Below are 21,964 nucleotides of genomic sequence, written 5' to 3' on the forward strand. Positions count from 1 at the left end.
AATGGACGTCGTTCTTGGTGAAAAGCAACAATTGTGATGGGTGCGATGGATGTAAGTGAGTGCCCGTTGCTAGCTCCTTCTCATCGATGAGACTGGTCGTTGAAAATTCAGAAATCCGAGCGTTGAAGGATTTGCATGCATTTAACGAGGCGCAGGGATCGCCGCGAGCTCGGTGGGTCGGGTTCCTGCCGGCCGGGATTCTACGGCTACCACCTACCACGCGCCAAATTTTGAGAGAGAATCTAACGAGTGTCCCCGTCATCCACACGCATCTCAACGCCTCCTTCTTGCGACAAAGACAAGGCCACACGCTCATTAACCACGAAAAAGAACGCCTGTAATACCCGAAAACCATCCCCAACAATTCCGACGACGTACTACACTATTATCGAGTCGTTACAGCTATAACCGCTTGAGACCGCGCCTCAACCCTCCCCTTAATGAGCATTGCGCAGTGATTTGCGCCGAACCCTCGAAGCCTTCATCGTGGCAGGCACTCTGGCAAGCCTCCCGAGACCGCGGCTCTCCGCGCGGATACCCAACACACATACGATATGGAGGACCGGTAGCGCCTCCACGGGCCGGGGAGCCATTAGATGTGTGTCGATCGATAACAGACTCGGTCTTGGGACGGGAGCAGCGCCGCCGCAGGGCATCGCCCCTGGAAGGGTGGCACCTAAAGAGATGGCAGCTACGGTTCCTGGAGGCACAACTCTGGGTGTGCCGGGCCAGACGAAGCAAAAATTCAATAAAGTACTGGGTCTACAACCCGAGCAAAACGAAAAGGAGCTATACGCCATCTTCAGGGCGGATTCAACGTCACGATTCTATGTGCCGGCCGTCATGATGGGTCACAACTCGACGCCGCCACCTTCCTCGCGTACGGTTCACGTTCTCGGAAACGACGAGCGATCGCTATTTCTGTCACACGCTCTGCACGGCATTTACGACTCAGTGAAGACGCTAGACATACCGGCCAACACACCATATCGGGGCATTGCCGGAAACCTAGGCACCAGGAAGAATTCAAAAGGCTGGATCGAACCGAATGCCGCATTAGAGACGTCGCCAGAAGTAGAGAAGGACGACACACATATCAGCAACCTCGTTGTGGCCGGGAGACCGAGCGAGAGCATTAAGCTGCTCGAAAAGGTTAAGCACCGGATCGACGACCGGACGGCCGTCTGCTATGTTCAAGACGGCCTCGGCGTCGCGGAGGCGGCCACGAACCGAGTCTTTCCGGAGAAAGATAAGCGCCCGTCGATTATGCTCGGACACATGACGCACTCCCTGGCATTTGATCGAAAGGCAAAGTCTGTCAAGGTGATGACGCCCAAATACGAGACGGCGCTCGCTGGTGTGCGGCCCTACTACGGCCCCAAAAAGTCTAAGCACCTCTCGACAGATAGCTGGCTGCGGACACAAGGGATGATGAAGCAGTTTGCGTCGTCGGACCTCCTTAAGGCGAAAGGTCTGGCCCTCGACAGTTGGATGAACGTCAAGATCCCGTCGCTCATGTTCTCGGCCGTCTGCGACCCTATTTGCGTCATGCTGGACTACCGCTACAATGAGCTCATCTACAACCCGACGGCCAATAAGCTCATCAATCAGCTCCTGAACGAGATCGCCGACGTGGTTGCGCGCATGCCCGAGGTCAAGAATTCGCCCGAGCTGCAGAGCGTCCTGCGGGGGGAGGGCATGCGCAAGGAGATTATGGGGAAGCTTAGAGGGAAGGGGTCCGCGCCGAGCAAGATGGCGTTGCAGATCCAGCGGGGCATGTTGACGGATATTGACTATTTGAACGGCTTCTTTATTGAGAGGGGCCGTAGGCTGGGCGTGAAGCTGCCGGCGAACGAGATGGTTGTGGGCATGGTCAAGGCAAAGCATAAGGCGCAAGTGGAGAAGAACCGGTCGTATATGCCATTAGAGCTGACCTCGAGGAGATAAATGAAGCGGTCGACGGCTGTACGACTGGACGTCTGTGTGTATTTTACTCGATGGGCGGTTTTAGCATTGTATGACTACATTCGAGCACAGAATCTAGACATTTTAAATATCTTATCACATTTATTGAAGACTGGCATAAATACTTATGTTAAAATGAAAAACAAGTTGATCTCTTGTGCTGGCCTCCATGATTAATATTTAGTACTGGACGTCGTCATGAAATTTGTAAGGCGCCCAAAAAAAGACCCCAAGCTCCCACCCCGCCAAAAACTTGGACGTCAGGCAGATCAGAAAGAGCCCCGCGTTTCTCTGACCCAAACAACCTAACCTCCACCAAACCACTCCGCGCAAACATACGCAGACTAGATACCCGCAATCATGGACGACTCCGAACTGGAACAAGTACGCAAATCATACCTTTTCTATCGACAGAGCGCTTGAACATCGGGGACTGACGCAAGCGACTACAGATCCGCAAGGCCCGCCTCGAACAGCTCAAGGCGCAAGGCGGCGCGGCAGGCAGCTCCGGCGGCGGCGGCGGCTCGAACAAGCAGCAGCAGCAAGAACAGCGCCAGTATGTTGTCCTTGCCCCTCGTCTCCCTTCTCAAGGCACCTAGATCCCCTCAATCGCGACCGACTGCCATACCATCCCGACCATACACACTCTCTCCCCTCCTTCCTCCGCCCACCACGAAGAAAGAAAGACAAAGACATCAGCTAACCCGGCGTCCACCGCAGACAACAAGAACAAGAAGCCCGCCAGCAGATCCTCAACCAGATCCTCCACCCGGAAGCGGCGGACCGCCTGGGCCGCATCCGCCTCGTCAAGGAGCAGCGCGCGCAGGACGTGGAGAACAGGCTCATTATGCTCGCGCAGAGCGGGCAGCTGCGCAGTAAAGTCACCGAGACGCAGCTCAAGGAGTTGCTCGAGGCCGTGGCGGGGACGAAGGAGGAGGAGAAGATCGTGGTGAGCAGGCGTAAGGGGTGGGACGATGACGATGATGACTTGTTGGATTTGTAGGTGCAGTCTGCAGAGTCATCAGGGTAAAGGGTGGTCCATTCTAAGCATGAGTGTTCTGTTCGCAGTGTGTAGGGGGTCTCTCGAAGATATTCGCTGCCTCGATTTTGAGTCCTCTGGCGCGGAAACTATGAACCTACGTCTGCTGGAGGGGATACCATGCCGGCGTTGAAGGGCGTTTATAATGCATTACTGCAAAATGTAGCAGATTGGCTTCTGTCCGAGTGGGATTTCCACCGAAACTCTAAGGTTACCAAAAAAAATCAAACAAAAACTACACAATATCTGTACAAACCCCGTGTCTATACACAATACACACAATACACACCCCCTTCTCAAACCCCATTCAAACCCTCTTGCGCCCTCCTCCTCTCCTCTCTCTCTTTCTTCCGAATCTCCCTCATATTAGGCGGCCTCTCAATCCCCAACTCGGCCCTCAACTCATCCACGTCCCTCTCCAGCTGCTCCTCCCAGTAGACGTTAATCACCTCCTTCGCTTTCATCCCATTCTTCACCGCCCACGGCCCATAAATCTCCCTAAACCGCTTTCTCTCCCCGACCTTCATCGTCGCGTAACTCAGGACCGCGAACCCCGTCATCGGGATCAGCGTATTCGCAAACTCGAACGCCTTGAGCGCCACCTCGCCCTCCCGCACGATAGGCAGACCCGTCAGCGCGTGGAAGAAGTCGTGACACTCGCGGTACCGCTGCATCACGTACGCGCACTCCGGGTCGTCAATGTACCGCACCGCGGGCCTCGTGTCCGGGCTCACGCCCTCGGCGTCCAGCCAGGCGACGTAGGCGCGCCCGACGCTGTTGTCCGGCATGGCGCGCAGGCGGGCGAGGTTGAGCGAGGTGGATGTGATGCGCGGCCTGTCGCGGAGGATGCGGCGGCCCGTAGGGTCGGACAGCATTGCGTCGCGGAGGCGGTAGATGAAGTAGGGCGTCGCGGTGGTCTCGCCTACGGCGGCGATGAGGTCGGCTCGGTAGGGGCTTAGGAGGGACCAGATGCCTGCGCCGAGGCCGAGGGCGGCGCGCTCGATTTTGGTGAGGGGAACGTGGCCTGGGTAGTTTGGCGGTGGGCGGTTTAGGACGGAGAAGGGGCGGCGCGAGGGGGTGGAGGAGGAAGAGGAGGGCGTTGTTGATGTGCAGGCGGCGCAGATGGCGGGGAGGGCGCGGCGGGTTTGGGCCGCGGGGAGGGTTGTGAGGGCTTTCATTTTGCTGGTTTGTTTGGTTTATGATCTTTGGGTTGGTGGCATGCTGTTGGATGTCGTCGGGAGGTTGAAGATTGTAGACGAGGGAGCTGTTGAGAGCTGTCGGGAGCTATTTGGTCAGTTCGGAGTTGAAAGTGGTTCGATGACCGGAACACTTTTTGGAAGCTCGGGGCAGCTCCATTACCTCACCTCGGCGACGGTCCCCCGAGAATTTGGACAGCTAGGGGTCCGTAGGTCGGATCGGGGAGTCGGTGGATACTAGCGCCGACCTTTCCAATTGGCAATTGCTGCCCGCTGCTGTACATTTGTTCGGCAGCGATTTAGGTGAGCATTTTGGTGGTGGGACAGGGCCTGCTGTTCCAGATCGTTGGAATCGCACCCCGGCGCATTTGATTCGTCCCTTCAGCTTTAAGGTGAAATTCATGTAAGCTTCGTCCGTCCCATCAAACTTTACGCTTTCACAGCAACAAGACTCTGCTGCCAACCTTCTATCGTCTTATTCTGAGGTATCTAGGTTTGAGCGCAACTCCGAATTCTCCCAGAAGCAGAGATACTCGAAATCCGGGCCTTCAGGACTTGCATATCTCAGTCTCATTCAAACCTGTCGATGTTTCACGAATGAGAGAATCGCTCACCCTGCCGGTATAAGACTAAAGGACTACACCTCATGAGGTAATTGCTCCTTGATCAACCTTGACCTTTTCTCACAGAGACTGCATTTGACTACGAAGTTGTCAAGTCGTACTTGAATTAGCTTTCATCACTTTTCTAAAATACCCCTACCTTTGCCTCAGCCTCCACCATCTTATCCAATCTCGAGTTCTGAACAAAACACCAAATGGACGCCATCGAGAACCTCCTATGCTGGGCCCAAACCCAAGGAATCACAGTATCGAACGTCGGTCCCCGTGCCCTCCCAGGGAGAGGCATAGGAATCGTCGTGACATCACCTCTCAAAGTAAGCCACACATGTCACAACCATCATACACTCTCATCTCACTAACACCACCACCACCACCCCAGAAAGACGACACAATCCTAGACGTCCAAATCCCCTGCCTAAAAACAATCGCAACAATCCCAAAACCCCTAAACCGCCCCTTCCCAAAAGAAACACACGTCCACGCCCTCCTGGCCCTAGACATCGCCCTCGACGCATCCCCCTCCTTCAAAACCTGGTCCGCCGTCTTCCCAACACCAAAAGACCTCTCCTCCTGCCCGCTAACCTGGTCCTCCTCCTCGCCAACCCTCGCCTCCCTCCTCCCCTCCCAAGCCCTCACCCTCCTCAAAGCCCAGCGCGAGAAATTCGATTCGCACTGGTCCCTCGTCTCCTCCACCCCTCTCCCAAATCCGCTGCCTCAGGATGAGGAACACCAGTACCAGTACCCAGAAGGCAGCGACGGCAAACTCACATACGAATCCTACCTCCACGCCTGGCTCCTCGTAAACTCGCGCACATTCTACCACGTCACGCCCAAAACCGCAAAACGCCACCGCGACGACCACATGGTCCTCCAACCCGTCGCCGACCTCCTCAACCACGCCTCCCGCGGCTGCTCCGTCGCCTTTGACAAGCACTCCTTCACCATCAAGGCCGACCGCGCCTACGTCCCCGGCGAGGAGATCCACATCTGCTACGGCCGCCACAGCAACGATTTCCTCCTCGTCGAGTACGGCTTCATCATGGCCCAGGGCGAAAACGAGTGGGATGAGGTCTGTATCGACGATGTGCTGCTGCCGCGCCTGGGCGCCGCGCACAGGCGGCGGTTGGAGGAGAGGGGGTTTCTCGGGAACTATGTCATTGACGCGGAGACGGTGTGTTACCGTACGCAGGTGGCGCTGCGGACGCTCGTGTTGCCGGCGAGACGGTGGGCGCAGTTCGTGGATGGGTTTGCGGACGGAGAGGCGGAGCAGCCCGAGGTCGATGCGTTACTGCGAGACATGTTGTCGGCGTACGACGAGGAGATTGAGTCCAAGATTAAGACAGTGCGTGGCCTGGATGAAGGTCAGCAGTCTCAGCGGGACATGGTAGTGGCTCGCTGGAAGCAGATACAGCTGCTCGTACGCGGCACGATAGAAAAGTTGAACGTCTCCAATACACAATAATCTACCGGTTTCTGCAAAGGAAAGAGCAACGAGGCGTGAAATGACGAAACGCAGTCGTAGATTGTGCTTTTCAGGTCTGAACTGTAACGCCGTAACCGAGGTGCTAGGGATCGTTCCCATGCAGCCATATTCTAATAGTACACATACAATAACTCAAAGCAAACATCTTGCATTTTGGTGGTTGCTATCATCCATCCGTAGCAACCATGAGCTTCGTGACGTCGCAGCCAATATACCCGTCACTCATCTGAAGAATAGAGGCCTTGATCAACTGATTCTCTCTGTTAAGCGCGAAGAGATTTCGTCGATGAGAGAGTCCTCGTCGAAGGAATGAACCCACACTGTGATGCGGTGAGGAGGTTGTGACCGAAAGCTCTACGACGCGGTGACAACTGGATCGCGCTGCGATAAGCCGATCCGGCCATTACCTCAAGATCGCGCAAACTGCCTTGGCCGGTAGTCCTACTCGGGTCGAGGTCGCTTAGCACCGTGAGGGTTGCCCCAGTCGTTACCACCACCCTGGTTACCGCCGAAGAATGCAGGGTTGAATTGTTGAGGCATGCCTTGGAATCCTGGGAACGAGTCAGCTTGAGTGTTCTCTGACGAAGAACAAACGAGAACGCAAACAGCAGAGAAATCAGTCAAGAACATTCAGCGAGGAGCCTAGTGGTGAGGCGGCATCCTCGAGCCGAACCGAGTAGCTGCAGGGGGTTGAGGGGCAACGATGTTAAACTGCAAACCGTGCTCCTTTGTCCATCGGCCGACCTCTGGTGCAATTACAGGCTTTGGTTGTTCGGATACATGTTTCGGTTGCACCTTCTGCCGTTTGGTGCTCGAAGGGATCTCGTCTCGGCCGGTGTTGGCAGCTTTGCCCTTTCGCCGACCAGAGTTCTTGCGCTTCTGGGTTGAACCATAGGCAAGTCGAGATATTGGGGGGGGTGTAATTTCGCTGGGGAGATTCAAAAGCAAGGGGAGTCGTACCAGGCATTCCGCCGCCCATCATGCCCATGTTAGGCATACCCATGTTGGGCATGCCTCCCATCGGGCCCATGTTCATACCGCCCATCGGGTTGTGCATACCGCCTCGTCCACCACGCATGCCGGGGCCGCCGCGCATACCACCACCGAAGCCGCCGCCCCGCTGGAAACCGCCGCCGCCGAAATTTCCACCGCCCATGCCGTTGTTGAAGCCGCCGCCTCCCATGTTGTTATTGTTGAATCCACCTCCCATACCGCCCGAGAAGTTGCGGTTGAACCCGCCCTGGTTCATGCCACCACGAGGACCATTGAAGCCTCCACGACCACGGTAGCCGTTTCCACGGAAATCGCCGCCACCCATCGAGGAACCCTGGTTGTTGTAGTTGTTGTTGTTTGGTCGGCTGCCCTGGTCTTTACCAGCGCGGTTCGGTGCATCCTTAGGCAGCGTGCGGAACGGGTTGACGTGAGGGTTCGAGTAAGTGACCTGGTATTTCTTCGGTACGCCTTGAGCGCTTTCTGTCGACTCAAAAGCGTGCTTGGCGGCCGTGGCAGCTTGCTGCGATGTGAACTCAATGTAGGCTTGTCTGCGGGCGGAGTCAGCAATAGTACATGCAAATCTACCTCACACCACGAATCGTACCCCTTGCTCTTTCCGTTCACCTTGTGTTCACTGAAAGTGATATCCTTCAGCTCGTCCTCGCAATGGCCTGCTCTGGCGTATCCTCTGATGTCGTCGTCCGTGTTCCACCAGTTTAGATCCGAAACCATCAAAGCTGTGGTTGCGCCTGGATCGATCGGCCGGTCGTCGCCCTTTCTCTTGACACCCTGCTGGGGCGCAGGCGCCTCTTGCTGATCGTGATATTCTTCCTGCTGGTCGTGCTTCTGCTGATCGTCGTGGTGCTCCAGCTGGTCATGCTGTTCCTGGTGGTTGTCCGCATGACCGTTGGCTCCGTCGTAGTTCTCGGCGTTTCCGTCTTGGTGATCTTGGGGCGCATCGCCGTAGATATCGATCTCGAATTCCTCCTCAGCCATGGTGACGTTATTATCTGGTAGCCGTGAGTTGGGGCAGTGAGCTTGGTTGTAGTTGGAAAAGGGTTGTTATTAGTCTGCGAGATACAGGATATGTCTGCAGTCTTGAACATGATCATCAGCCGCTGCCAATACAGGGTCATTGCCAAAGTCTGGAGCCAAAAGACAAACTCGAACGTAGGATAGAAAACAGAGAACATCTGATACGTACACTCCTCGTTCCGTAGACAGGATGGAAGAGGTTGGATGGAAATTGCCAAGCCAATATAATCCTCTCCTTTAGCCAAATAAAAATGAAGACGAAGCTCTGTGCTCCGGTCTTCCCCAATGGCGACGTGACCGTAGTTCTTTCCTTGTTCGGCCCAGAAGCCTTAGGTACAGGGAACAAGATGATGTAGTTGGGATGAGCGAGAATGGAAACAGGATCCCAAGATTCCAGAGACGGTTTGCTCGTTCTGCCACCGCCTTTGGCCGACGCTCCAACCGCGTTCCTGCCCGCTCACTATGTGGGCGATGCTGTTAGCCGTGATGAGTTAGTGGTCAAAGAAGCCCAATGAAGGTTTCCGGCGGGTTCGCGAGTAAGCTGCGGCTGCGCGTCGCTTCGCTGAGTATGTGGCGTTTATCGCGATGCCCGAAAGACCGACGCGTAGGATAGCTTGGGTAGAGCTGTGATATTGTCGTGCAGCTCAGGTATGGACGTCTCGGTTTGATGTTGACGCGAAGACAGAGATGCAGTCGACGAAGGTGAGTGGAGGAACGTTTGGGAAGGGAAAGAAAACTGGGGGGAGCTCTTTCAGGAGCTGAGGTCGCATCTTGAGCCAGGCGGGAACCGACAAGGGCCATGGCCGCCAGGCTGCGGCAGGCACAGACTCCGCTAGTGGATGCCCGTATGGGGCTCGCGACTGCCCGCTGAGCCGATACGTACCTTACCTCCTCTCCCTGTCATGTGCCTGCATGCGCTGAACTGTGGCTGGTCAAAATGGCCCAGACCAGACCCTCTGTGCCCACCAGCGGGGGAATCCAGGGGGTCTTCCTCCACTGAAGGGGAGCACCAAGGGGACTCCTATCATCCTAACCTTAGATAAGCAATCTGTCAGTGGCGTGCGCCTCGGCGGCCGGCGCATAATTCCTCCATGCCTCCTTAATGGCAATCTGGCTCTTCCTTCCACAGCGGGAGCTTGTCCCGAAATTTTGGGGACCAGTTGGTGACAGCGCGCTCAATTTAACACATCTCCCTTCTACCCATTCGAACCTCTCGAATCTTCCACCTCCCCGACTTACAACGCCTTAACTACACCTCGTCGCGCCTTTCCTTCATCGACTTTGCAGTTTCCTGTTACCCTGCGGCCCATTGGGATTTCCTTTGCGACTTTCATCAAGTTACCCACCCCCTTCTCTTCTCCGCATCCCACGCGCGCTTCTATCCACAATGGCCGACCAAGTCAAGGAGATCCTCGAGGTTCCCTCCGAGTTCGCTCAGGAAGGTGTTCAGTTCATGAGAAGGTGCACCAAGCGTACGTTGCGCCCTCGTGCTGCATTGCCCGTTCGTTATTCGAATACTAACGCGTCCTTTAGCCGACAAGCTCGAGTTCCTGAAGCTCTGCCAGGCCGTCGGTGTCGGTTTCCTCATCATGGGTGCTGTCGGCTACATCGTCAAGCTGATTCACATCCCCCTTAACAACATCCTTGTCGGAGGCGCATAAACGCCATGTATTTACCTTCAATGGAAGCACCGATATATCGGGCCAGCTTCTCGAACACGTTCACGTCGACACGTGACAACCAAACATGATTTCAAACGCAGGGATGGGTCTCAAAAGCATTGCACGGGCAGATTGCAGAAGCGGCGCAGCAACACTTGGAAGAGGTTCTGTGCGGGAGTGATGAGAGATACCCCGAGACCAAAGAGGCTTCATCGATCATGTATCATTGCCAAAAGAGGGGTGGGACATGTGTGGAAGATGTACAAAATAATTAAAATAATCATCCCACAGCGCTTTCCCAAAAGTGAACCGGTTCCTGACGAGAAGTAACTAGCTTTGGAATGATTCGCCAACGGGGCGCAGCTTCTCGTCGACATTGCGACCCATTGGCGGCTCTGCCTCGTCATCTTCGGCTTCGTTGTACGAATGCAGCGTGCAGGTCCCATGAGCCATGTTGAATCCGTTCCATGCAGACGCTGAAAGACGTTAGCTACAGCCCGAAACTCGCATAATATGAAGGACTTACCAGCGAGGACTGGCGCATTGGGATGCCAGCTCACGTCACGCACACACGTGTTCCAACCGGGGAAGTCGTCGCCGTGATATATACGGTATCTGCGCTCCAGTGGCCGCGAGTTCTTGGTGGCCTTCCTCACGTCGATGGTACCAGCGAGCGTGGCGTCCATGTTCCAAATGTAAACCTTGCCATCCTGACTACCAGAGTAGACGTAACGCGAATTGGTACTTGATGGCGGTGAAAAGTGGCATCGAATCAGCGTGCGCATTACACGATGTCCTCTGAACGTCACCAACGAGTTATCGTTGGGGTGCGGGAACCAGTCTTCGTCCCTATATGTTCCCCACCGGTAATCAAAGTCGCTGTTGCTGGTTAACCTAGTGGGGTTGACCTCGTCGTACTTGGCCGTGGACATGACCATTCTCAAGTCCCAAAGCTTCATCGTCTGGTCCTTGCCGTTACTCAGAATGTATCGACCGTCGCCTTTACTGTCAATGTACGTGAGACCTTCGACGTGGCCCACGAAAGCGCCAGCTGGCCGGCCGTCTCCCATGCTACGTCGATCCCAGACTTTGATGGTGGCATCGTCTGATCCAGAGTAGAGAATGTGCGGAGAAGACTTGTCTGCAAAGCACACAGCGTTCACGTCGTCTTCGTGGCCGACGACATTGTGTAATACAGTGCGCGATTCAATATCATAGACGACGATCGACTGCATGTTGGTGCCGGCCACGAGCTCACGACCATCTCCCGAAAATCTGACAGACCAAATACCAAAGGAATGTCTCGATCGCCATCCTGCGTGTCGAGTTCCCGCACTCCTCTCTGCCAGATCCAATGTGTATGGGTCTCCCGTGTCGTTGGGATCCGTAGGTGCCAGACAAACGTTGCTTTGGATTGATGTATAAGCGAGCCAGCGGTTGTCAGGACTTAAGGATGCGTCGGTCAATGTCCACTGTCCCCAGGGGTAATTGACCGTCTTGTAATATTTCCAATTGTACGGATTCGAGGTGTCGTACATGCGGACCTTGAAGTCGTGACCGCAGGCGTAAAAGAAATTACCGTCGTCGGAGAACTGGCCGGAATACACTGGGTCGTCGTAGTGCACAATCATTTCGGGGTTCGTCGAGGGTATCATGCCCTGGGCCATGAGATCTTGGTTCTGCTTCCGGTCGCGCCTATCCCCCAGACCAAGCTCACGGTCTAATATCCTGCGTGCCAATTGCTTCTTCTTCGTGACTCGGTAATCGTTTGCGCCGAAAACGCCAGAGTGCATCAACTTCGTGCCCTCTTCGCTCGGTACTTTAGGGAACCGATTCGGCTCCCGTGCGCGAGGCCGTCTGCGTCTTCTTCCCCAGCCAATATCTTCGTCATCGTCTTCTTCGTCGTGAGTGGTGCGTAATGTCACTTCGCCACTTTGAATGAGGCCTAGCAGCTGTGCTCGTGTAAGAAACCCTGTTCCGTTGCCCGCAGCACCGGCTGTATCGTAGATTAGCGAGGTTGGCACACGGTTTTACTCGAGCCTGAGTTTTGACTCACTGATGAGAGTCATGAGTCTCGATATTGGATTAGCGGCCATGCCGTCTTCCTCAGCATCATCGTCGTCCTCGTCGCCAGCACCCATGAACACTTCCACCTCTACGTTGCTGTCCTCGCCGTCCTCAGCATCTGCGCATGGTAAGTTTCTATATGGTTCAACGTGAAAAAGAGGTATTGCTACCGTGATACTCATCATCATCGTCTCCGTCTTCTTCCTCTGGCTCGTCTTGAAAGTCGGGGTCGTACTCATCGTCGTCGTCCATACCTTCGGCATCTTCCGGATCATAGGTATAAGTCCAGGCAGGCTCATCATCCTCTTCAATTAAATTCATGCTTGCTGATGGCGACCGAATGCTGTCTCCAGAGTCTTCCATTTTGGCTTTGGGTTCACACGGAAGTTCGGATTGATGCTTAGTGATACAACGGAGCTCGGATTTGAGACGGCCGACGTGTGATGGAGAGTCCTATGCAAGAATGTCCGTGACAATCGTTTAGATGCCGAGCTATATGTACGTGGTGCGTTCTAAGGCTGACGTGCAGGAGAGCAAGACGATTAAAGTGATCAGGAAAGACAATAGGACGCAACGCTCAGATTATGTTTCATGAAGAAGTGGTCGTTCGTGACGACATTCATTCAGTCCCCGGGGGAGGTGGGGTGTCCTGGACCAAACGGCGGAGATAAGATAGCACAGCTGCTGTAAGCTCCGGCAAGTCAGTGGCGCCAGCTGTTGAAGCTCTCCTCGGGCACTTTAGAGATACGTACCTTTTTCGGGTCGAGCCAAGCATCTTCTTGGAATTCTGTCAGCAAATCTGGGGTCGCCTGGATGCAACCTGGTCAAATGCGAGTCAAACGTAACGCAGCACACCTTTGAGTGTCGTGTGTTTTCGAGTACACCAACTGGTTCACGAAATGATGGCAAAGGGTTCAGCGACGACGTTCCTATCTATTAATTTAGCTGTTATACATATGTACGGCGGCATTGAAAGTTTGTTTTACACCCTACGCATGCATGAACAGTCGATTGTCTGCAGTTCAACTGTTTAATACGCCTATATGTCTTAAGCCGTTATCCGACATTTCAACTGTCCTCTATGTAAATATCCCCCTCAGAGCCTCTCTGGCGGAAACATTCTAGGGGTTCCATGATCCCCAATGTCGCCCCCTGTGGGGCGCCTCAAGGGATTCGGAACATGGGGGGCCGCGACGGGCGGCGGCGCGTCCAGTTCTTCCCACCTCACGTCCCAGGTACCCTCAGGTACTTGCTTACCCCGTGGCCGTGCAGCAAAAGATACGTAACAATTTTAGAACCCGTGGCTGAGCAGTCGCATTGCTAGAGTCAATCAGAAACCACCAAAACATCCTTCCTTTTCTTTTCCCCCCTTAGCAGAGGAGCAGAATATTTCTCGAGCTTACTTGCAAACTCTCCTTTACATTTCACATCCATTGTTCAGATACCAGCGAGGCTCGACAGCCCGAACGAGTCATCATGAGGCTGCGCACTCGACCCTCCCCTTTGCTCCTCCTCCTTATCCCATCCCTCGTCGCTGGTCTCGCCGTCGAAACCAAGGACAAGAATGGCGGCAAGGCCGTAGCTTCCACCGAAAAGGCCACCGACTCGACCGTCACCTCTGGCATCAAGACCAGATACGGCACCGATCACGCGCCTGTCGATGGCAAAGATGGCATGCCCCACGAGGGTCCCTTCGTTGACCAGACCCGAGAGACCAAGAAAGAGAGTGCCGAAACAGATGGCAAGAAGGGATTGCCTCCCTTGAAGGGACGTCCGTCCGACCCAACTGTTGTCGATGGCAAGAAGATCCCCGAGACCAACGACGGTGTCATGAACGACAAGACACGCCAGAAGCCCAAGGAGGGAACCACGGGCACCGAAGGAGGTGTCAGCGAAAAGGATAAGGCGCGCAAGGCAGCCGAGGGCCGGACTGGCGAAAAAGCCGACAACAAGCCCGAGGCCCCCAAGGAGAAGCCCCCTCTGCCGCACAGTGAACAGGAGAAGCTTTCGAGCGAAAAGGACACCACCACTGGCAAAGAACACGATCATGATCACCACACTGCTGACGAGGTTGCGGGGCTCGAAGTGAGTTTCTTGGTTGCCATCCCATTGGTTGAGACGTGAAATGCTGACATGCAACAGAAACCGGCCGGCCTCCCTGACAAGCTCGACGACAAGCCCAACCCGCTCCCCAACTCGGCGCACAAGGACCACTTGGATCTTTCAAAGTCCAAGGGCAAATCTTCTGCCAGCCTCGACGACGAAGCTGAGGGTGTCATTCAACCCTTCCACTCCTTCGTCCTGTCTCTCACCATGATTCTCGTCTCCGAAGTTGGCGACAAGACGTTCCTTGTGGCTGCCCTCATGGCCATGAAGCATGATCGGATGGTCGTTTTCTCCGCCGCCTTTGGTGCTCTTTTGGTTATGACGGTCCTGTCGGCCGTTCTCGGTCACGCTGTCCCGACTTTGATCCCCAAGCGTGTCACCAGCTTCCTCGCTGCTGGTCTGTTCTTCGTCTTTGGCGCCAAGCTCCTTCGTGAAGGTTTGGGCATGGACCCTAATGAGGGTGTGACTGCCGAGCTACACGAGGTTGAGCGCGAGTTAGCCGAGAAGGAGAAGGAGGGTAAGAGACGGGGCTCTGCGGTGTCTCCCTACGCGCTGGAAATGGGCCTTAACGGCAGCAGGAAGTCTAGGTCTAAGAGCCGTTTCCCCTCGCCCCCGCGCTCGCCTTCCTCTTCGCCGCCTCGCAGCCCTTCTCCTGGTTCCGGTGGCATCAGAGGCTCTCTTAACGGTCTGAACAACCTCCTCGGTCTTCTTCTCAGCCCTGCTTGGGTCCAAACGTTTGTCATGACTTTCCTGGGTGAATGGGGCGACCGCAGTCAGATCGCAACGATTGCCATGGCTGCAGGACAGGACTACTGGTGGGTTATTCTTGGTGCCATGGTCGGCCACTGCATCTGCACAGGTGCTGCCGTTATTGGCGGCCGCGCCATCGCAGGCCGTGTCAGTCTCAAAGTTGGTAAGTTGTCATGACATCTACGCCACAAGCTCCTAGCTAATATATCACAGTTACGGTTGGTGGCGCTGTTGCTTTCCTGGTGTTCGGATTCATCTACTTCTTCGAGGCTTTCTATGCATGATCAACGAAGCCAATGTCTACTACGCGGTTCATTTCCTATAACCTTCTTACATGTATAGAATACGTCTTTCCTCGTGTCTCATCACCCTTCAGTGATGTGCAGCATTACGGCACACTCCACGTTCGTTACCTACAAATTATTAATTACAAGTGTGTGGTCTTCCAGCCGGTCTATGACCCTGATACAGGATGGGGTCTAAGGGTCTGGAAGACTACACGCAGCAGACCGTCTCCTACACTGTCTGGCCATGTATACGAAATTAACGGTAAAGGGGAAAGGGATTCTCCTTGGAAAACTCAGTACGCAATCCATGGGTTGCAGCGGAAAGTCGAAAAAAGAAACAGAGCGTGGAGATGTCAAATTATGTACAATAGGAAGGTCGCTGGCCATGGGGCATAGGGTGGGAGTTCAACGGAATGCAAGAGGTCTATCTTTGGGCTTGCCATGCTGTCGAAGAGGCCTTGACTCGGTTGTTCATCGTATATGATTGTTTGTCTTCAGTCCACCCTCCGGTGTCCTCCTCTTCCGTGCAAAATGCTCCGACGTTTACTCAGCCGATTCCACAACAGACCGAATGAACCACCATCGCCAATTAGTATACATTCGCGTATGTCGATTGATTTTAATCGCTTTGCCTTCGCTAAGACGAGACAAGCACGTCGTCATGGTTGATTTAGTCTCAAGCTAAGGTAGTAGCGGAATCAGCGCCATCTTGGTCAGCAAATCGAAATCCCGTTTGGTAGCTCAGGAAACAGCTGACCCCACACCTTCTCGCTCAGTTGTACAAAACGATTCCATCATCACCAACATCCTCTTAAAACCCTCTTAAACATTGAACCTTTGTCTTATACAACTGTTGCAACTCCAACGAAATCAAGCCTTATCATTCCAATTCTTCTCACACTCTGAAGTGGCAACTTTCGCACCATTCAGCATATGCCAACATAAGCCTTTGTTGCGGCACCATCTCCACTCCACTAACGAACGTTCGCCTGATCCGAATATCGTCAACTACGATCTCCAATCTATTGAATGCTCCCAAGAACCAAGAGACCCGAAGCCGTCTCATTCGGGGGCCTCGCCTCCGCCACCAACCTCCCACGCGTCGCGCAGCTCGTACAGAAGCGCAGACAGACCAACCCCAACCCACGACTATGTGAGCGGTGCCAGGATTGGGACGTCCCCGACTTTGCTGCCGGCCTGGGATCCAAGGCACACCACTACGTCTCTTTGGAGAACATCTCACTTCGATCGTCAAATTGTCTCTTTTGCTGCGCGATCGCCGCGGCTGTCGAGGCGCGCCGGCGGGAAGATGACTGGTTACATGACTGCTCCGAAGCCTGCTTGTTCGTTACAGTCCAGGGCCCTTTCTTCCTTGACTCGGGATTAGCTGAGGACCAGAAGTATCGGTTGTTCGCCTCTTCCGATGATGAAGTTTCTGTGAGGTTGTTTCTGGAATTGACTCTGAGTGCCGTGCCAGACAAGTCGAAGCTGGGGGCTTCGGATTCGCTCTCATCTCCTTTTGCGGTCACGCCTCAATTTCTCTTCAGGTACTCAACAGGCGAACCTCAGAGACTCCAGGCGATTGAAGGTTGGGAGGCTGAACATTTTGACGTTCAGACATTGAAGGTTTGGATTGATGGCTGCGAGATTCTTCACGGCCACCACTGCGTGAGTAAGTATAAGTCGATTGGTAAGTGGCCATGGGCAGCTCGACTCTGTGCGCATGAACTCTGACAGGACAACAGATCATCTACCCATCGGGTTTAGGGTCATCGATGTTCATGGAATGAAGATTGTCAAGCCGTCAAGGCCGGTCCGCTTCGTTGCTCTTAGCTACATGTGGGAAGCCTCTCAGGCATCGGGACATGCCCAACTGGAGACAACCAACGCAGAGGACCTGGAAGCTCCGGGAAGCCTCAAGTCTATCAAGCTACCGCGCATCATTTTAGAAGCGATATCTCTTTGCAGGGATCTCGGAGAGAGCTATCTATGGGTGGACCGTCTTTGTATTGTCCAGGATGACGAGCGATCGAAGCCCGACCAGATAGACGGCATGGACCGGATCTACCAGTCTGCGTCTTTCTCGATCCTGGCCGCGCTGAATGACCGACAGGGTAATGGGTTTCCTGGATATGCTGGCAACCCTAGGAAGCCTCGCGCCTCCTTATGGTGCCCGCCACGGAACCGGAACGTTGGGAAGGGTATTGACCCGAACGGTCTGCAAACAGTAGTCGACGCGTCTCTGTGGAACCGAAGAGGATGGACATTCCAAGAGAGACTACTTTCCAGGCGCAGCATCTTCATCACGGAGCACCAGGTTCTGTTTCAATGCTGTCGGGGTCACGGCGCCGAGGAACTTACCTGGGGGCGAGGACGACACGAAGTTCCTACAATCGTGTTCAGTAAGGAAGCAGATCCACCCCAAGCGGAAGAGTCCATCGATGAACACGATTCAGAAGCTCATCATACAGCTCAAGAAGACATCGACGAATCAAATACCGAGAAGAAACCGTTCCGCATGCCCAGCATCCCCGGCTTCTATCGCCGAGCGCTTCACAGCAAAGACGCACCAGTCAAGTTACGCGGCCAAGTATCACTAGCAAACTATTGCCAATGGGTCGAAGATTATACCTCGCGACAGCTCTCTCGCGAAACAGACATCCTCAACGCCTTCGCGGGCGTCGGCAACGCCGTAGGCGAATCCATGCGCACGAAGATGACGTTCGGCCTGCCGGACATGTACCTCCCTCAAACGCTCATGTGGAGCCACACGGGCGCCGTCCGACGTCGAGATGATGCGGACTTGAGGATACCGAGTTGGAGTTGGGCGGCATGGTCATCGGTTGAGGGAGGGAGTGCCGCGAGTTATCGGTGGATTCACGGTGATGCGAGACTATACGATACCAAGCTCGTGCGTATCGTGACGCTGGTGCAGTTTCACGTATACGATGCCAGACGCGTCTCCTCAAGGCATGAAGACGACGGCAATGGACTGCGTAAAGTCAAGGTGACGGAGAGGTGGCTGGGCAGCTGTATGCAACTGGCTAGGATGAGCGGGATCGAGAAGCTGCCGCCCTTGCAGAGAAAGATGGCCGGCGGCAAGTTCAATGTCTCTGAGGAGACGAACGAGAAGTACATTGCCATGTGGCGGGAGTGTCCGCACAGCCCTTGGGAGGCTCTCGCGCACGTGGAGCTCGATCCGGAGGCCATCGAGGTAGCCGCTGGCTTACCGGGGGCGCTGGTGTTCAACACGACTGTTGCCTCGCTCCGAGTCGGGAGGGATCGGAGGATGATGGGCGCGAGGAGGGGTGACTGTGAGAATGCAGAGATTCTGGATATGATGGGGAGACATGTTGGGTATCTGGATAAGATGGACACCCGTTGGATTTCAGGACGAAAAGGAGCGAGGGATCGGAGGATGTTGCTCGATTTCATCGTTATTAGTGCTTCTGTTGACACTGAGGTCAGCGAGAGCAATGAGTGGGCGTTTATCGAGGGGCAGTTTCATGAGATGTGGCGGTTTAATGTCATGCTTGTTGAGAGGGTGCCATGTATGCCGTTTGTTGCGAGGAGGGTTGGGGTGGGATACGTGTGGCTTAGCCAGTGGAGGGACTGTAATCCTCGTTGGGAGACTGTGGTTCTTTGCTGAGAAGAGCGTGCTAAGTCTGTACAGGGAGCAAGCGTGAATACTTTCGAAGGAGAGTGCTTCTTTGCTTCCATATTCTCTTGCCAAAGTGTACATACTTAGATTTTGTATAGGTCGCAGTCCAAAAGACCTTTGAGACCTTAAAACCTACCTAATTTAAACACAATCCTCTTCCCAAAGGAGAATAAATTCGTGGTGTGCGGGGCTCAGCCTATCAATTTGAGAATCAGAAGTTGGTGCAGCTTGACTGCATGAGTGGTTGGTGGCCCAGCCCAAGGCAGACCAGCTGGGCTCTCAGCCTGGATGCCCAACGGTGACCTAGCCGTTACTTTGAGTACATATGACGTGCTAAAGGCCATCAGGCTCAGATTGTAAATGGCATCCGGAGATTCTAAAGCCAAGACCAACTTAATGGCGCCTCCATATCTCGACATCATGGAAGGCCAAAACCCCTACAAGTGAGGAGACAATGCATATGGGATACAAGTCGCATTCTGACATATCTTAAGAAAACTAGATCGAGGTGACTCCTCTCAAATCCGTTTGCTTAGAATCGAATCACCAAAGAACAACAAAGACATTATAAAAGTCAATCTCTACACCAAGAACTTGAATAAAGCACCTCGTTTCAGAGCTCTCTCATACGCATGGGGCGATGAGAACCACACCACGCCTATACTTCTCAATGGTCTTCGGTTCAGTGTCACCTATAATCTCCACGCTGCCCTGAAAGTCTTGCGATCGAAACCGAATAAGTCCTTTCTATGGGTGGACGCAATATGCGTGAACCAGAGAGACACTTCCGAAAAGAGCCATCAGATTTCACTCATGGCACGCATCTACTCAGAGGCTCGGGAAGTCCTGTGCTGGCTCGGACCATCTACAAATGACGATTCGGTTTTCCCGTTTATACAAAAGTGCGCAGAACTAAATCGCGCAATAATACTTCCCCTGCCTAGACCCGAGATCCCAATAGCTTTCGCATCTAAATCAGATGCGATTCGGGACATACTTCTCCGACCGTACTGGTACAGAGTATGGGTGATCCAAGAAAACGTACTAGCCAGGAAACGCCTTTATCTGTGCGGAATAAATGAGATCAGCAGCGATGATCTATATCAGGGCCTAGTTCAAATAGGCCCCTCTCTCCATTTGAAACCTAAGAGGCTTCGCACCAAGTCGTTTTTACAAGCCGCTAATGACCTCCGCAACTTCAATGGCTACGGGATATTAGCCAATACTTTCATAGGACCACGTGAGCTCATGAGCCATACAATATCAGATCCTCTTTCCCTATTAATCGAAGCCATGTGTCAAAAGGTATATAACATAGGGAAGAAGCTTATAGAGGCTAACTGCTATTAGGGTCCCTAAGGTAAATTACTAAAATCTACCCTTCTCTCGAAGTATATTACTAGCGCTCTATATATACTTAAGCTATTCCTTTATTACTTAGTCTCCCCCCTTATACCCCTTAAGCTATTCCTTAACTAACGAGGTTTAATTAGTAAGGCTTAATGGGGTACTCCCTCCCCTAGGCTTTATCCTAAAGGCTATTTATAGTTTATATATGCTATATTAATCCCTTATTTATAAAATTTTTTAATATATAGTACGAGGGTAGATAAAAGCGGCGCTTATTAGCTTAAATATAAACCCCTTATTTTAAATAATAAATTTAATTAGCCCTATAATTTTATACTTAGATCGCTCTTATTTATAATCCGTTTTTTATAACTACTAGTATTTAAATAGTCGTTACCCTATTTTTATTTATTAATATTAACCCCTTTTTAAAATACTACGATTTTTAATTTTTCTTTTCTTTTTATCTATAATTATCCTAATTATATATAGTCTCTCGCTTTTATTAATATTTATACTATTTCCTCGTTATATAAATTTTATAATTAATAAATATTTTTTAAATTCCCTAATCTTTTATATTCCCCGTATTTAAATTAGTCTTTTCTAAAGTTATACTATATTCGTTACTAATTTTATTATAATATAAACATAGCTCTTTTTAATAGCGTTATTATAATTAGTAATAAACTAGTTATTAGTACTATAGATATAGTTAGTAATAGTAGTAATAGCTATCTACCTAAGAAACTTAATATCCCCTTTACTTACCCTAACTTCGTATATATATTACTACTTATATACTACTTATATTAACTATTATAAACTCTTATTAAAAAGAAAAAGAAAGTAAACGCTAAGAAAATCGTAATTAGCTAAATATGCCTACTCCCCTACCCCGCTTACGTTACGTATAAAGCGCTTAATTTAAAAATTAAGTACTATAATTAACTAAGTTAGTAATTTATAGCTCCTAATCTGCTCTTTTATTTAATACTTTTTTAAAATCTAGCGCGTGTTATATAAAATATATTATATAAAACTATTCTTATAAAAATATAGTAAGCGCTTAGTACTATTGCTATTCTATTACTTTTCTTATGTATTAACTAATAATATTTTAAATCCCTAAGTTTATAAAATTTATAATATAAACCCTTTAGAGTACCGCTCTTACTTTAAATAATAATATTTATAATTTAGAAGTTTATTATTCTATTATTACTTTATTATTATTACTACTTAGGTCGCTAATATTATTTTATAACTCTAATAAACTTATAAAATCGCTATTAATAATATATAAAAAGCGCTTAAGCGTACTAATAAAAAGGCCTATTCTACCCCTATTATTAATAATAATAATAATAAAGTAGCTATAAGCTTCTCCCGCGCTACGTCTTTATTTTATAATAATATAATAATCGCACTACTATATACTATTTATAATAAAATATACTATTTAAATAATATTCTAAAAGCAGTATAATTGCCCTACCTATGCTCTATATTTATAACTAATTATTTATAAATTTGTTAATAATAAAATAACTATTTCTTCTTTAATAATCCCGAGGATAAGGATAAGGGTAGCCCCTCTATATATAAGGGTAGTCCTCTTATAGGTCCTAAGGATTAAAAAAGCTATATTAAAGTTATTATATTTATATTACTTAGTTATAACTATATAACCCCTTTTTTTTATTATTAATAACTAGTTTGCTATATTATTAAGCTTATTAAGAGCT

General features: G+C 51.6%; 10 protein-coding genes across 10 annotated transcripts; 7 read left to right on the forward strand and 3 right to left on the reverse strand.

Moving 5' to 3' along the window:
* Nucleotides 1-554: 554 nt before the first annotated feature.
* CTAM01_06306 (uncharacterized protein) lies at nucleotides 555-1,947 on the forward strand (the record flags this gene model as incomplete). The annotated part of the gene is made up of 2 exons (XM_060522333.1): nucleotides 555-565; nucleotides 618-1,947. 2 exons carry the CDS (start codon nucleotides 555-557, stop codon nucleotides 1,945-1,947), a joined length of 1,341 nt encoding a protein of 446 aa, XP_060383061.1.
* Nucleotides 1,948-2,325: 378 nt separating this feature from the next.
* Nucleotides 2,326-2,968, forward strand: CTAM01_06307 (uncharacterized protein; the record flags this gene model as incomplete). Its single annotated transcript, XM_060522334.1, has 3 exons — nucleotides 2,326-2,349; nucleotides 2,418-2,521; nucleotides 2,686-2,968. 3 exons carry the CDS (start codon nucleotides 2,326-2,328, stop codon nucleotides 2,966-2,968), a joined length of 411 nt encoding a protein of 136 aa, XP_060383062.1.
* Nucleotides 2,969-3,300: 332 nt separating this feature from the next.
* On the reverse strand, nucleotides 3,301-4,182 carry CTAM01_06308 (coenzyme Q biosynthesis protein Coq4; the record flags this gene model as incomplete). Its single annotated transcript, XM_060522335.1, has 1 exon — nucleotides 3,301-4,182. The coding sequence occupies one exon, from the start codon at nucleotides 4,180-4,182 to the stop codon at nucleotides 3,301-3,303; it is 882 nt and encodes a 293-aa protein (XP_060383063.1).
* Nucleotides 4,183-5,017: 835 nt separating this feature from the next.
* CTAM01_06309 (SET domain-containing protein) lies at nucleotides 5,018-6,285 on the forward strand (the record flags this gene model as incomplete). The annotated part of the gene is made up of 2 exons (XM_060522336.1): nucleotides 5,018-5,137; nucleotides 5,203-6,285. The coding sequence occupies 2 exons, from the start codon at nucleotides 5,018-5,020 to the stop codon at nucleotides 6,283-6,285; spliced, it is 1,203 nt and encodes a 400-aa protein (XP_060383064.1).
* Nucleotides 6,286-6,747: 462 nt separating this feature from the next.
* CTAM01_06310 (RRM domain-containing protein) lies at nucleotides 6,748-8,295 on the reverse strand (the record flags this gene model as incomplete). Its single annotated transcript, XM_060522337.1, has 3 exons — nucleotides 6,748-6,857; nucleotides 7,267-7,847; nucleotides 7,904-8,295. The coding sequence occupies 3 exons, from the start codon at nucleotides 8,293-8,295 to the stop codon at nucleotides 6,748-6,750; spliced, it is 1,083 nt and encodes a 360-aa protein (XP_060383065.1).
* A 1,426-nt stretch (nucleotides 8,296-9,721) lies between these two features.
* Nucleotides 9,722-9,995, forward strand: CTAM01_06311 (translocase SEC61 complex gamma subunit; the record flags this gene model as incomplete). The annotated part of the gene is made up of 2 exons (XM_060522338.1): nucleotides 9,722-9,806; nucleotides 9,868-9,995. The coding sequence occupies 2 exons, from the start codon at nucleotides 9,722-9,724 to the stop codon at nucleotides 9,993-9,995; spliced, it is 213 nt and encodes a 70-aa protein (XP_060383066.1).
* A 330-nt stretch (nucleotides 9,996-10,325) lies between these two features.
* CTAM01_06312 (WD repeat domain-containing protein) lies at nucleotides 10,326-12,425 on the reverse strand (the record flags this gene model as incomplete). Its single annotated transcript, XM_060522339.1, has 4 exons — nucleotides 10,326-10,471; nucleotides 10,522-11,991; nucleotides 12,052-12,180; nucleotides 12,233-12,425. 4 exons carry the CDS (start codon nucleotides 12,423-12,425, stop codon nucleotides 10,326-10,328), a joined length of 1,938 nt encoding a protein of 645 aa, XP_060383067.1.
* Nucleotides 12,426-13,538: 1,113 nt separating this feature from the next.
* Nucleotides 13,539-15,202, forward strand: CTAM01_06313 (uncharacterized protein; the record flags this gene model as incomplete). The annotated part of the gene is made up of 3 exons (XM_060522340.1): nucleotides 13,539-14,147; nucleotides 14,205-15,081; nucleotides 15,132-15,202. 3 exons carry the CDS (start codon nucleotides 13,539-13,541, stop codon nucleotides 15,200-15,202), a joined length of 1,557 nt encoding a protein of 518 aa, XP_060383068.1.
* A 1,032-nt stretch (nucleotides 15,203-16,234) lies between these two features.
* CTAM01_06314 (uncharacterized protein) lies at nucleotides 16,235-18,854 on the forward strand (the record flags this gene model as incomplete). Its single annotated transcript, XM_060522341.1, has 2 exons — nucleotides 16,235-16,895; nucleotides 16,951-18,854. 2 exons carry the CDS (start codon nucleotides 16,235-16,237, stop codon nucleotides 18,852-18,854), a joined length of 2,565 nt encoding a protein of 854 aa, XP_060383069.1.
* A 504-nt stretch (nucleotides 18,855-19,358) lies between these two features.
* CTAM01_06315 (uncharacterized protein) lies at nucleotides 19,359-20,216 on the forward strand (the record flags this gene model as incomplete). Its single annotated transcript, XM_060522342.1, has 1 exon — nucleotides 19,359-20,216. A coding segment is annotated over one exon (858 nt), but the record flags the coding sequence as incomplete, so codon positions are not given.
* Nucleotides 20,217-21,964: the final 1,748 nt, after the last annotated feature.

Source organism: Colletotrichum tamarilloi (assembly GCF_030869305.1).
Source record: "Colletotrichum tamarilloi strain Tom-12 chromosome Unknown Scaffold_17.1, whole genome shotgun sequence".
In the NCBI taxonomy this organism is placed as follows: domain Eukaryota; kingdom Fungi; phylum Ascomycota; class Sordariomycetes; order Glomerellales; family Glomerellaceae; genus Colletotrichum; species Colletotrichum tamarilloi.